The 13597-nt window shown below is 49.8% G+C and overlaps 4 protein-coding genes across 4 annotated transcripts; 3 read left to right on the top strand and 1 right to left on the bottom strand.

Moving 5' to 3' along the window:
- Positions 1-55: 55 nt before the first annotated feature.
- On the bottom strand, positions 56-1498 carry V8C40DRAFT_251582 (replication fork protection component Swi3-domain-containing protein). Its single transcript, XM_083217214.1, has 3 exons — positions 1183-1498; positions 1041-1116; positions 56-967 (listed from the first exon to the last, which is right to left on the bottom strand). Exons 1-3 carry the CDS (start codon positions 1404-1406, stop codon positions 317-319), a joined length of 951 nt encoding a protein of 316 aa, XP_083070384.1. The 5' UTR covers positions 1407-1498; the 3' UTR covers positions 56-316.
- Positions 1499-1673: 175 nt separating this feature from the next.
- On the top strand, positions 1674-2641 carry V8C40DRAFT_251580 (NADH-ubiquinone oxidoreductase 21 kDa subunit). The gene is made up of 4 exons (XM_083217213.1): positions 1674-1797; positions 1864-1880; positions 1979-2184; positions 2288-2641. Exons 1-4 carry the CDS (start codon positions 1723-1725, stop codon positions 2566-2568), a joined length of 579 nt encoding a protein of 192 aa, XP_083070383.1. The 5' UTR covers positions 1674-1722; the 3' UTR covers positions 2569-2641.
- A 749-nt stretch (positions 2642-3390) lies between these two features.
- V8C40DRAFT_251576 (uncharacterized protein) lies at positions 3391-4346 on the top strand (the record flags this gene model as incomplete). Its single annotated transcript, XM_083217212.1, has 2 exons — positions 3391-4008; positions 4062-4346. A coding segment is annotated over exon 1 (163 nt), but the record flags the coding sequence as incomplete, so codon positions are not given.
- A 4138-nt stretch (positions 4347-8484) lies between these two features.
- Positions 8485-12997, top strand: V8C40DRAFT_276331 (uncharacterized protein; the record flags this gene model as incomplete). Its single annotated transcript, XM_083220823.1, has 6 exons — positions 8485-9124; positions 9208-9324; positions 9427-9988; positions 10056-10390; positions 10452-10641; positions 10705-12997. The coding sequence occupies 6 exons, from the start codon at positions 8485-8487 to the stop codon at positions 12995-12997; spliced, it is 4137 nt and encodes a 1378-aa protein (XP_083070381.1).
- Between the last annotated feature and the right edge of the window lie 600 nt (positions 12998-13597).

Below are 13597 nucleotides of genomic sequence, written 5' to 3'. Positions count from 1 at the left end.
ATCACAGTGAATCATTTAACACATGATATGTAAAGTATTACGGCCATTAACCTTTGGCCATGCAAATTTCAAAGTGGTTCATCCACAGCAGGTATCATAGAGCTCGTTGATCCATATGTTCACAGCAGGTAGTACAAAGCTCATTGATCCATATGTTCGCTATGTACCCAAATGATCATCATCATATCGTCTCCAACCCTCTTAACGCCAATGCAAAACAAGTCCTCTACCAAGATACGCCGGCTGAATGAACATCTACCCAATTCCAATTCGCTTTACACACTTGTCCACGTTCACCCTACATAGCCAACCAGGTTTACCACAATCCCTCCATCTCCTGCATGGCTTCCTCCTCGTCCGCAAAGTCGTGCCCCTTGTCGTTGGAAGTGTTATTGCCGCCGTTCTTCTCCGCAGAATGTCCGCTAGACCGGTCTTGCACTTCTGCTTCCGCAATGAGGGCATCTAAATCGTCTTCTTCATCTAACTGATGCGTATCGGACGCGCTGTTTTGCTTCGTCGTAGCAGCGGGGGCTTGTCGACTGTCCATGCTTTCGGCTTCGGCCATGAGAGCTTCCAAATCGTCGTCGTCAGGGGCGTCGTTTGACGGCGCAGGACGAATAGCGTTTGTCGTTCGCGCTGGTCCTCGGGGCGTAGCGCCGTATAAGTCATCGTCATCAGGGATATCGTCTCTCTCTGGAGTCTTTTGCGTTCTCTGCGCAGGAATGCCACTTTGCGTCACTTGCGAGTCCTCGGTAATGGCCACAGCTCCAATGTCCAGCTCGTCATCGTCGGCGTTGTCGCTGGCCTTGGGCCGGCCTTCATTGATCCACTCGCTTCGTGCGCTCACAAGGGCCTTTTTGTGGCCGGCTTTTTCAACCATGGCGAGGGCATCGAGGAACCGGGCTTTGGGGAAGAGGTCGTCGAGCCATAGCTGGTAGAAGGAGAGGAGTCTCGAGGCGTCTGAGAACTGTAGGCCATGGGAAAATAAGAATTAGTCAAGCGTGAGGATGAATCGATCGATGATGGTTAAGGATGCGTACCTCGTGGCCTTTTCCTTTTAGTTTGAGGCCGAAAGCTCGTCTTCTCAGCTTGGGAATTCCAGCTGGACCTAGCAACCTGAACAGAAGAGTTAACATACAATCACTTACACATGTGGCTGCTACTTGTATATATAGACTGTACCTTTCTTCATCAAGCTTGACGTTTGGCACTCTTACTCGTTTCTGAACAGAAACTTCCTCCTCAATTCCCAATCCAGAGTCGGGCTCCTTTCGCTTTTTGGAAGACGACTCTGGCGGGGGAGTGGGAGATCCAAAAGGATTGTCTGAGTCGTCTAGACCAAAGTCGTCTAAATCATCGCCGTGCTGCTCCTCCAGCAGACGTCCAAATTTAGCTGCCGAGGGCATGGTTGATTTATTTTTTCTGAATCTCTTCTTTTTGTCTTGCTTTGCTTTGCTTTGCTTTGCTTTGCTTTCAATTGACTTGCTCTCACTCCTCCTACAAGCTAGACGCGTCTCTCTTTATCTTATCATGGTGGGGGACCGCGTCTTTGGCTAGGTACGTTTCCGCCATCTTTAATTGATTCACGTGACCCGAACCAGTCAACGCTCCCACGTGATATCTTGTTTCCTAAGGCACTAACAATCGCAAGTTGCAGCTTCGGCCTCAGATCTCTCGATCCAATTGAGCGCTGCATTTTGGGGTCGCAAATCTACAGCAAAAATGGCCTCGACAACGACCAAGCAGACCCCGGCGTCCTTTGTCGGGACCAGCAAGGTCGTCGAGACTGACTATCCGGTACGTTTGGCGCACAATTGGCAGCGCAATGGGGAGCCCACGGCTGACGGACTGACTGGGATTTAGCTCATCGACAACGACCCGTACGTTTCCCCCTCGGAATCTCTGATTTTCTGTCTGGCAGGACGGTTTTGTGTGGTTTACAAGGCGAATTGACGAATGCTGATGGGTTTCTGGGCAGTCACTTCAAGCGGGTTATCGGATATGCGAGAACGTCAGACTATGTAGCTGGTGCAACCTCTGCGGCCTTTGCACCGGCCGCTCTCTATGCCCTCGAGAGGCTCGCCCCGTCGCATGTTGGCCGGGGCGGCTTTGCCAAAGCCATGCGGTTAGCCGGATTCATTGGCTTGGCTGGCGGTTTCCTATACTTTTACCAGCGATCAGCTCGTACGTTTTCGCACGACCCCTCATTTTTTATATTGAGCTCGTTCGACTGTTGGACGACAACTGCCGAAAGTGTAATGACTGACTCTTTCAATGCCCTCTACAGTTCGATTCTACGGCGCTACCGAGAACTCAAGGGAAGTCGAGATGGATATGCGAGAGATGGTTTCCAAGGTCAAGGCAGGACAGCCTCTGTATGGCGAGAGCAAGCTGAGCCCGCACCTGCAGGGAGTTGCGGCCCGACAGAGCAGATACTCTGCGCTCTTCTTCAGCACAGTACCGTGGTTCAACTTTGTCAACCACAACCAGCACGGCGTGGACACGGCCAAGTACTATCAGCAGGCCGAGAGGGAACTGGAAGCAGAGCGGGCGGCGGGCAAGAGCTAGACGGGACCAAATGTGTATATTTAGCGGGACTACCGCTTCTGGCGGAGAAGAAAAAACATTGCAAGATTCAACGTCTATGGAAATTGCGCAATGAGATGTGCGCGCTGTGATTCCGCTGGTTATGAGACCATTGGTTTGCGTCATCTACTAACAACAGGTTTCAGTCTACGTATTCTGATGCTATCGAACAAGGAACACCATGTTCTCTCCAACTATACATGGGTATAGAATTATTACAACGGCTGCAGATAAGATATCTCGCAACCTTGGGCAACAAGCTACCCCTCGATTCAACCGCGGCTCATCAGGCGAGACGCTTACGCAAAAGCTACCAACAAATCCGTTGAGAAAACATCACTACTATTAGAAATTATGATAAATCAACATGTCTACGCAATCGCACTTCGAATGCTTGTGCCTGGGCTTGAAACATAGCAGAGCATGGATGAAGCTTTACATGTCACCCCGTGGGGGCCGAGAAAGAATGAACACACCACCGCGGACGGAATCACGGACTGATTACATTCCCTTGGGACGCCTCAACTGAGCGACGGATACGAAGAGGCTGAGACATCTGGCCCCCGCAATCTGATTATCTACAGAAGAGATCTGGGCCACGGTCGAGTGCCTGAAAGGGAGGGAGCCGGTAGCGTTGACCTGGTGCTCTGCCAAGCTCACCTTGGTGTTGAGGGCCTCTATGCTGTCCTATTGGGTGGAATACGAACACCCAAGACACAAGGCATCAGCAGGCGGGCGCAGCACAATACAATGACAATTGAAATTGAGACCCTGGTTCGGCTGAGCCGGCAAACGAAGTTTTATGGTCACCATTGGCCTTTTGATGCCGCACTCTTTCCCAAGCTGAACCATTCCTGGCTGATGCCATGCTTCAAAGACACTCTTCTTGCATGTCCTGTCCACGCGCACGCCACAGTTCCAACGGCTCAGCAACGGCTCAGCTGGCGGGGGATCCTTGGGTTGTCTGCTCAATCTGACCAGTCGGAGTTGCAGTACTGTCTGGATACGGTAAGATGCCTGGTGAACTAAGCTCGATTTCTACTCCCACACCTGTGGTTGAACTGAGACAGCTTCTTGACGACTAACGGTGATGACGCCACACCGGACACCTAGACTCTGTGATAGCCCATGCTGAGAATCGCCTGACATGAGCTCACGATCGTGTCCTCTTAGCCATGTCCATGCGGGGAAATGGTGTGAGACAGTAGGACTTCATCGCTGAATTCGAGGCTTGATGACGGCGATGGACATCCTTGTTAGCGCATGAAGGCAATCCTGGCCTTTTGCGGAGAGGACTTGGCGCGAGAGCCGCTGGGAGACTTGACGAGTGAGACGGGGATTATGAACCGGCAGGCGAATCTGATGAAGATGAGACACGCATCACGCATTGTCCAAGCTTGTCGCATCATCTGAGTGAGGAGTCCATCAATGAGTTTAGTCCCTGCGGTTGCAATGTGAATGACAAGAATGCTCACTATTAACATGCATGTCTTACAGCTCTCAGTTGTTGCTGATGAAACAGTTGAAAGATGAATCCATCTCGCCTGGTACATGGTCTAACCAAGGCCTAATCTTGCATGCGCTTAGGTGCTTGTTCTCTGGATGGTCTGTCTCAACGAGCTATGTCAGCTTTGGAACCTCTTTCTCAAAAATAGAAGACCAAGAGAACCCCCGATGGTATGGGAGACGCTTTCTAGCCGAAAATAATCTAGGCTTCATGAAAGACGGAGGAGATGAGCGGCTCCCGCGGTTCCTTTCACGGGCCGTTGCGCTGAGCAAGGGTTGCACTGGCCATGGATTTCGACTCCATGGACAGAGAAGGGTTAGTAGTTACTACTATTGGGACAGGTTAGTGATTTTCATGGTAGGTTATTTTTTCTTTTTAATTCTTCTTGTTTCTTAATCAAGGTGACGTGTGATTGATTCTTGGTTCTAACCTAATACGTTTGATGATGATGATTGACGACCGCCGTGCACGCAGCCACGATATCCAACCCCATCGAATCCGATTTAGTCCGAGACATATTGCGCCTTCTGGCCCGCTGAAGACATGTCTCTTGACCTATTTGTCTCAGACAAAAAAGAAAAGAAAGGAAAGAAAAACAGAGCTAGCGAGATCTGAGTTGCACTCAACGTCAAGCTTCTTACTCCGACCACTTACACCAGTCTGCTGGATCGTGAGCGAGAACTCCGATGTAACTCCACCCTTTTTTATCATCACGCATTGCGACGGCGCTTCTATACATACGTCCGAGATAAATGCTTCTGCGCCGAATATAACGCGAGGATTCCAGCGGCAAGGGGTGCCCTCGATTCGTCAGTTGTCATTTCCTACTTAATTAAATTGGACCAGGGGGAGGGGAGGGCTTGGTCGAGGATTCGTTGGCCGACTGGTGGAATGCTACCAAGTGCCGGGCGAGGTGATGAATCGACTACTTTTGTCACATGTGAAAAAAAGACATTTGAGGATACGTTTATGGATTGGAACTCTGATTTATAACGCATTTCATACCAGAAATAGTTCGATATACCCTGGACATGGTTCGTTTCGTTCCTCGTCGCTGAATTGAGAAATCCGGCGTCCACTGCCCACCCCTTGAGGTGCTCAAAACGGGAGCGACCTGCAAATTGCCGTGACGGCTAGCAATGGATGGATTCTGGTAGCTTCCCGTTGAATATGGGTATATGCAACCCTGGTGTGACAATTGCAACCCATGGATTCAGATGTTGACAGATTTCAATTTTTTTTATCTCTCCTATTTGCGAGATATCTTCATATGATGAGGCAATAACCTGCTATGAATAATGGGGAACCTGGATACGATCAATACGAATGGCCCAAGGGCCGGAGGACTTGCCGAGGCAGAGACGAGAGGCTATCTACGGTCACATCACAAAGTGTTCCTATTCTTGTAGTTGTATCTGTACCCGTATATTTCACATCTATAGATAGGTATACACAAATGGCAAAGGGCAGTCTTATCGTATGTTCATTAAGATGATCCACACACATCATTTGTAATGATATCTAGGTGTCGACGAAGATGTCTTTTAAGAGAAGCTAGCTCAAAGTTTAATAAAGGCAACAACGTCCACAAGGTCTGTGATTCGACTGATACGGTGGTCATTCCGGCATTTGATGCTGCTTGGGTAGAGGTAATTCACCCGTCGACGAATAGGACTCGGATCCAAGGGATCCCATGGGATCTAGCCTTCCTACTGTAGAATCCTGCCCGTCGCATATCTCCCATCAAGAGTGTGGATGTGTGTGTGTGTGTGTGTGTGACAGAGCCCACTCAACCCACTCAAGACAGTCGCCGAGCTGAGACCTCCGTGGTGGCCGATGCAAGTCACCGGAGATGTGGGATGTGGCGGCTCCACGTTGTTAGCCGCTGGGTTTGTGTAACCCAGAGAGACTGTGTTACGGTTGACGTGATGCTGAAAAGGGAAATGGATGCTAGAACTGCAACCCAATTACGGAAAAGGATGTGACTGAAAAAAACACCATCGACGGTGGAGAAGAGCTGGAGTTTAGGGCGGTGCGGACCGCTGTGCAGAACGAGCGAATCCCAACTCCATGCTTGCATGTTGTTACAAGTGGCAGCATGTAAGTGCGAAAGTCGTATGTCGACTATTGATTAGCCGGCGAATCAACATCTTGGAAGCCATCCATAGACGGTACAAATCACGCATTGCTTTCCTGAAGCGGGAAGCATTGGGGAGGGAGGGGAACCATATGGAGATGATGAATGGTTGAACGGCGTACTGGCGATAATGATGCCCTCACCCCTCCTTCTGCTTCCCCTGTCTGCTCAGGTGGATATCAAGCGAGTGAGAGTTTGTACCGGCGATTCTGTGAAGGTGGAGGGGTATGAAAGACTTGCTGCCAGGCTGCAACGGTAACATACTCGTCTGTCACCGCGGTTCAGCTCAGGACACCCGTATAAGCCCAAGCCGGTCGCCCGGAGTCGAGAAACAAGCCGTATCCAACCAAAATGTCGATTGGTGATGACCATTTTGGTCTGAGTGTGACATGGAGGACCCTGGCCTGGTCCTTGGCGGGTGTCGAAACGAAGTCAAGACAAAAGACACACGAGAGAAACTTGACTACTACTGAGCTGCGCCCGTCGACCACGTCATTTGCGGTTGTCAAGTCTCGGACTGAGCCCTGGTTGAAGTTAGTTAGCCCGGCAGCTGGGAATAGCCATCCATGGATGATATGGAGAAACCACCTGCGAACGCATTCATTCAGTGACAGGGCCAGCAGAGCTGTCAACACATGCACCTTGCCAGCTCCACTTGTGATGCTGCAACATCGAGCTACCCGAGTCAAACCACGTTTTGAGCGGATCTCTGACCGCTAACCCCCCTTGGCACTGGCAAAAGCCTGTTCCGCATGTAGTTGGACCGTGAGTGTTAGCTAGAGCTGCGCGACATGGACTACATACATGTACATAGTGGATATCATCAACATCTCTTGTAGATTCCTAATACGCATAAATCGAGGCGGATTCAGCAGTGCAAGCAATAAACTCGGGCTGAGCGAAGGAGAAAAAAGAAAAGAAAGGCCAGATGAGGCAGATTATTGGCCCCGTTCCCCTGCTCGCGGGGGCGGTTGGATGTGATGATGCCATGCTTAGCATCGTAGCTGAGAGCCAGGCAGGTTTCCCAGCACCCCGGACAGCCAATTGCTGGGCTATAATCGACCCTGTTCCCTGCAGTGCCTAGTAGCAGCAACAGGGGTAGGTGGTTTTCATGCGTATTACGGTACGGAACGAACGCTCGCAGATCGGATCGGAGAGTTCGCCAGCTCGCCAAGGGTTTTTTTTTGCTTGTCGACCCGTGATAAGACGGTGACGAATCACTGCAAGGCATTGGGCAAGCAAGAGTCACAGCGACGAAGAAACACGAGCCGCGGCAATTAGCCTGGTCAATGAGGCTGGCTGATTGATTGATTCTTTTTCTTTTCATCATGTATTCGCTTAGTCATTCGTGTTCTTTCTTACTGTATAGGCCTATGGCAAGACAACTGGAGAAGCCTTCAAACAAGCCTCTCTCAGCTCATACGAGGCAAATCATTTCTCAATAGCCCATTCAATCAGTTCTCACAATACTAACTTCATCCATCTCTCCAGCTGACCTTTTTCTTCGATCAAAAGAGAAAAGTTTTTTTTTTCTGTCTTAAATCCACCACCAGGGGGGCCACCAAGGAGTCTCGCCACTCCACGAGAGAAGACTCTGGAGATGGGCGAAGTGGAGAGATACGAATCACACTCTTCTCCGTCAACTCAACTATCACATGTGCCGGTTCCATGGCCTGGAGAAGATGAATCCAGAGCTCCGGGCCTGGATTTTCAACGTGGTGGCTGCCTCCAATGGTCCATGCCACCCCCCCTCCAAATCCCCCCCAGTGATGTGACATTCTCTTCAACTCCGCATTCATCGTGCTGCAATGACACCCCGTGCCCCTGGAACCTGAAATATTACCATTTTCTGCATCGCCATGCTTGGAAATCGACGGCTGTGGACGTAACTAGCTGAAGTGCTACGCCTCTTGTGGATACAATGGCCAGTGAGGACGGCTTGACAACTGCCGGTGGTGGGAGAAGCTGGTTATAGAGCCATCACAACCAGCTTCTCCCACGAGTTAAAAATGGAACGGATCTCCCCTCTTCTTCATCCGGTCTGATCTAGAGCACAAGCCAAGACACTATTGCCCATTGTTGCCACGAGCGGCGTTTTTCTCTATTCATGAATTCATAGTGTGGAGACTTGTCAACGACCAACAACACTATCTTTCTATTGTCCTTCCACCCACCAACGACCACGGCGTCTAGTTGTGGTCTATGCACGCAGAGTATCTTCACTGAGCCTGCCCTCGGGGATTTTTGGTTTGCCATGGCCAAGTCATGCCAGGATGGTTTTGCGCACAAGGTGCAAAAACCTACCCACAACCAATCTCCTGCATCGACATTAACACTACAACACCATCTCCTCCTGGACCAACAGGAGCAATTTATCGATGAACTTGGGGTTGCCCCTGTCAACGTATATGGTAACTACCAGCCTACGTGGAAGGCAGGCGAATACATCTATGATGAATACATGTATCCTACTCCCCCATTGACCGCCTCCCTTGTGTCGGAGGACGATGTCTCCTCTTCCTCTGGCCTCTCGGCCTGTTGCGAACCTGTCCTAAACTCAGACGGCAACTCTAAAAATCTATTTCCTCGAATTTCGAAACCCGTAGAACTTCTGCGACATTCATATGATTGCGTTGTTATAGGTTCTGGCTATGGAGGTTCCATTGCTGCTTCGCGCATGGCGAGGGCAGGCCAGTCCGTTTGCTTGTTGGAACGAGGAGAAGAGAGATGGCCCGGGGAGTATCCTACTGACTCAATGGAAACATTTAAACAATGGCGATTTACAGGCGACATCACTCCGAGTTCTCTTGGTAAAATTGCTATCAACAGTGGCAATCCCACTGGCATGTTTAATCTATTTTTCGGTCGTGATCAGAGTGTAATTCTTGGTAATGGTACGACACAACTCCCTTGTATCACATCTCACTAACCGTTATAATGGACTATATACTGATCTTTGTATAACACCACTTCACAGGACTAGGAGGTTCAAGCCTAATCAATGCAAATGTATTCCTCGAAGCAGACAGAGAAATCCTCAAGACGGGCTTCTGGCCACCCGAAATTCGAAAAGACCCTGAACATTTAGATAAGTGTGAGGAATTCTCACTTTTCTCCTCCCTTTCATATATATACTCTTGGTTCCCTTGTTGTGCTGTCATCATGCGGAACTCATCTGGATTAACTCTCCGTCTAGACTACCAAAAAGTTAGGGATGTGCTGGAGCCAGAACCATATCCGGACGACTGGCCAGCACTCAAGAAGACGGAAATTCTCGACAAGCAAGCCCATGTTCTTGGGCTAGCCGACAAGTTCCGCAAAGTCCCCCTTACAACACGTTTCCGATCCGGCCCCAATAGTTCAGGGGTCAACATGTCAGCGTCAACACTCACGGGACAAGATAGCACAGGCTTGAATGACGGCTCAAAAACAACAACTTTGGTGACGTATCTCGCCGATGCGTGGAATTGGGGTGCTGAAATGTTTTGCAAGTGCGAGGTGAGGTATATCGAAAAGGTCCAGGATGAGCGTGGCGGCTACTTGATCTACTTTGCGTGGCATGGCCGCGGTCGTGAATGGTTCGCAGCAGAAAACACTTATGGCGATCTGATGTGGGTTCACGCAAAGAAAGCCGTCTTCTTCGGCGCTGGTTCGATTGGTACTACTGAAATCCTATTACGGAGCAAGCAGATGGGCTTAAGTATGAGCGACTGGGTTGGCCGTGGAATGAGCGGCAATGGAGACGTGCTAGCATTTGGGTTAGCAATTACTTACTACCTTGTTCTTTGATAGTACTCAGAAGCTGACAGAATACCTTTCTTACAGACACAACTGTAAACAGGAAGTAAACGCTCTCGGAAAGGCGTCGCCAGATCCATCAAACCCTGTCGGTCCAACCATTACCTGCGCCATCGACAACAGAAAGGGCCTTGAGAATCCGCTCGACGGCTACATAATCCAAGAGGGCACTATGCCACATGCATTTTCCCAGCTGCTGCAGTGCGTGCTGGATCTCCTGCCAGGCAGTCATTCCCCTGACAAGTCGCTGCTTGAGCGAACTCAAGAGGCAATGGGCTTGTGGAAGAGCAGGCTGCTCGGGCCCTTCTCCAAAACGGGACTTTTAAGAAATACCCAAGTTTTTCTCATCATGTCCCACGATGGTAAGAATTCTTCTACATTAGGATTAGAAAAAAAGGTGTAAAAATTCGCTGACCAATTCAGGGAGTCAAGCAACATTGAGTCTCAAGAACGACCGACCCGTTTTGGAATTCCAAGGAGTGGGGAAAAGCGACCGCATCAAGAGATTCCATGACATCCTCGAGAAGGCGACAGACGCCGTCGGTGGCACCTTGGTGTATACTCCGATGTATCACTTCATGAACAAGCACCAGATAACAGCCCATCCTCTTGGGTAAGTGCCCTGACTTGTCTACACCGTGTATCATGATTTGGGTTCTAATACCATCTCTTCTAGTGGTGTACCAATGTCGCGGGATAACACAGCAGCAAACGGGGCGACGAATCACCTGGGCCAGCTTTTTATCGGCAACGATACCTCAGAAACTCATCCCGGCCTCATCATAGCCGACGGAGCCATCATCCCGGCCTCCATCGGAGTAAACCCGCTTGCAACCATTGCCGCCCTGGCCGAACGCACAGTCGAGGCGTATGCCAGAGAAAACGGCCTCATCATCGACGAGACGAAGAACGACGTTTTAGACCTCTTTGGAGAGCCAGCCCACAAGCCAAGAGACAGGCACTCTTCCAAGTCGACTCATAGTTCTGGTGATGAAACGCCTGATCAAATGCTGAACAAGATCGAATTGCTCAGACAGAAGAGCGTTGAATTCACGGAGCTCATGTCTGGCTTCATCCACAAGACTTCTTCAAGCGCGGCAGTTGACGATACGTCTGCGTATGAATCAGACTTTCGCGCTGCCAAAGGCCGGGGAGAGGTTGGCAGAATGCTAGTCAGCGCGACAGTCTTTGAAGACGAAATACTGAGGGATGAGTCTCAACCCAGCGGTATGCTTACAGGCACATTCGTCTGTCCAACAATTGAGGGGTCGCCGTTCATGTTATCGAGAGGCGATTTGGGGTTATTTAAGAGAACCCACAAAGCTACAGGAAGCAGTATATTGACCTACGATTGCGATATGGCCGGCGCCAACGGTCGCCAACTTCGTCTTCGTGGCTACAAACTGGTCGACGCATCTGTTTCTCTGAGTCCTCTCCAGATGTGGCGCTCCACAACGACTCTCTACGTTTCCATAACGGAAAAAGGCACTCATAATGAAGATGCCAATCAGGAGCGAATCGTTTGGCATGACGACGTTACCGATTTTTATCAAGAAATACCCCTCTCTGCCAGCGAGAAACTGGTTGCAAGAGGAATTCTGAATCTGCGCCCAAAGGATTTCATCTCTGAGATGATGACTCTAACTCCCTCTGGAAACAGCTTCCTCAACAAAGCCGTGAACATGTCCAAGTTCATGTCCTTCTTCGCATCTAAATCACTATCACACTTCTTAACGCCACTCGGCTCGCTCGAGTATCCAGAGCAGGGATTCGTCTCATATATGAATTACACGCCTCCATCTCAGACTCACACCGTAGTCGCCAGTGATGGCATCGAGACTGAGCTGCACATGTGGGAACCAAACCTAAGTGCTGTTGCCACTGATTCATGGGGCTCTCCTGTCAAAGTCGAGAACCTTTTCATGATTCCCGGCGCATCTGTCGACCATCAAATCTTCGCGTTGCCGACTATCCCTTACAACGCCGTCAACTACTTTACACGAGCTGGCTACCGTGTCTTCGTGACGGTGCATCGAATTTGTCAGTTGAAGTCAACAAAAAAACAGGACTGGACAACATACGACTCTAGGCTCGATATAAAGGCCTGCCTACAACAAATCCGGAGAGTCTACGGTAACAACAAAATATACACCATTGCTCACTGCATGGGATCCGTCGCTTTCGCCAGCGGTCTCCTCGATGGAACTATCCCACCTGAGTGGATCCTTGGAATCACCTGCAGTCAGGTGTTTATGAATCCAATATGGAACACTATGAACATGATCAAGGCCAGGTCGCCAGTGGCGATAGACAAAATATATGACTCAGTCTTGGGGAATTGGTTAGACTGCAGCACGTCAAACCAAGACTCTTTCGCCCAGCGAAGTTTGAATCAGATGTTGCGGTTTTGGCCGGAAAAGAGAGGTGAGGCATGTAAGAATGCCGCCTGCCACCGTACGACACTGCTGTTTGGACGTTGCTGGAGCCACCGTAACCTTAACGAGGAGACGCACCGAAACATGGACCTCTTCTTCGGCGGAAGTTCCATGAAGCTGATGAGTTTATTGAAACGGATGGGAAGCCGTGGCTACGTTAGCTCCAACGCTCCAGAATATGAGGAGTTTAAGGAGCAAGAACACATTGAGCGCCTGCGCGGCATTCCCATCATGCTTTTCGTCGGTGAAGACAGCGACGTTCTCTCCCCAAGAGCCACGGAGACGTCATATGAGCGCCTGATCGACTCCTTTGGCATATCTGCCGGCCTCCCCGGAGGAGGCGTTCAGTATCGCCGCAGGCTTGTCTCAGGCTACGGCCACTTGGACTGCTGGATGGGGCGCAACGCATGGAGGGACGTGTATCCCTTTGTGCGGGAGGAAACTGACCGAGTTGTTCGGGGAGAGTCGTATCGATTCCGCCAACCGAACGATCGATTCAAGTATTTTGCAGAAGACTTTGAATTACATTATTAAGCGTATATACATGATATGGAGTCTGGGTCGGCGCGGCGGTTGGATTTTTTTTTTTCTCTTGTATATCACGGGTATGACGGTGGATATTGGGGTTTTGGTGTTTGGCAGCTACAGGGACTTTTGTTTGGGTTAAAATATTGACGCAAGGTAGAAATTATGTGTTGAAGCTCTCACGGGTTATGCGTCTTGGGTTCTTGGGAGGAAACGACAATGATGGCTATGTTCTGATTTTCTGTATATAGATATTTGATAATGTATATCCCCTTCGTTGACTCTTAGTCACGTCTACATGATGAATCATGGCTCTTCGGTATAAAAACCCTGGTCACGATGATACGTTTTCCGAGACCATTGCGGCTCTGTTAGGATCCCTTGGACTTTCTGGACCCGTGGCCAATACAACGCTGATTAACACGGAAGAAGTTAGGCTTTTAATTTAGAAAGCCTATATGTATCATAGTTTGAGAAGGCTTCCCTAGCATAACTAACGTGTCTCTGTTTTAGATGGCGATTGGTTCGTCTCTTTGATGATTTGTGACGAGAGAGGACGACACCACATCTTGCGTATGGCTTTGAAGAGGACCAACCAACCGAGGTGCT

This window comes from Trichoderma camerunense, assembly GCF_050948025.1.
Source record: "Trichoderma camerunense strain CBS 138272 chromosome Unknown V8C40scaffold_15, whole genome shotgun sequence".
Classification (NCBI taxonomy): Eukaryota; Fungi; Ascomycota; class Sordariomycetes; order Hypocreales; family Hypocreaceae; genus Trichoderma; species Trichoderma camerunense.
The sequence above is the reverse complement of the archived record's forward strand: the minus strand, read 5'-3'. Positions and strand labels throughout refer to the sequence as shown.

Coding starts and splice junctions, on each gene's coding strand:
- V8C40DRAFT_251582 (XM_083217214.1), bottom strand. CDS start 1,406: ATGCCCTCGGCAGCTAAATTTGGACGTCTGCTGGAGGAGCAGCACGGC. Junction 1,117..1,182: donor GTCAAGCTTGATGAAGAAAG/GTACAGTCTATA, acceptor TCTTCTGTTCAG/GTTGCTAGGTCCAGCTGGAA. Junction 968..1,040: donor TAAAAGGAAAAGGCCACGAG/GTACGCATCCTT, acceptor CATGGCCTACAG/TTCTCAGACGCCTCGAGACT.
- V8C40DRAFT_251580 (XM_083217213.1), top strand. CDS start 1,723: ATGGCCTCGACAACGACCAAGCAGACCCCGGCGTCCTTTGTCGGGACC. Junction 2,185..2,287: donor CTTTTACCAGCGATCAGCTC/GTACGTTTTCGC, acceptor TGCCCTCTACAG/TTCGATTCTACGGCGCTACC.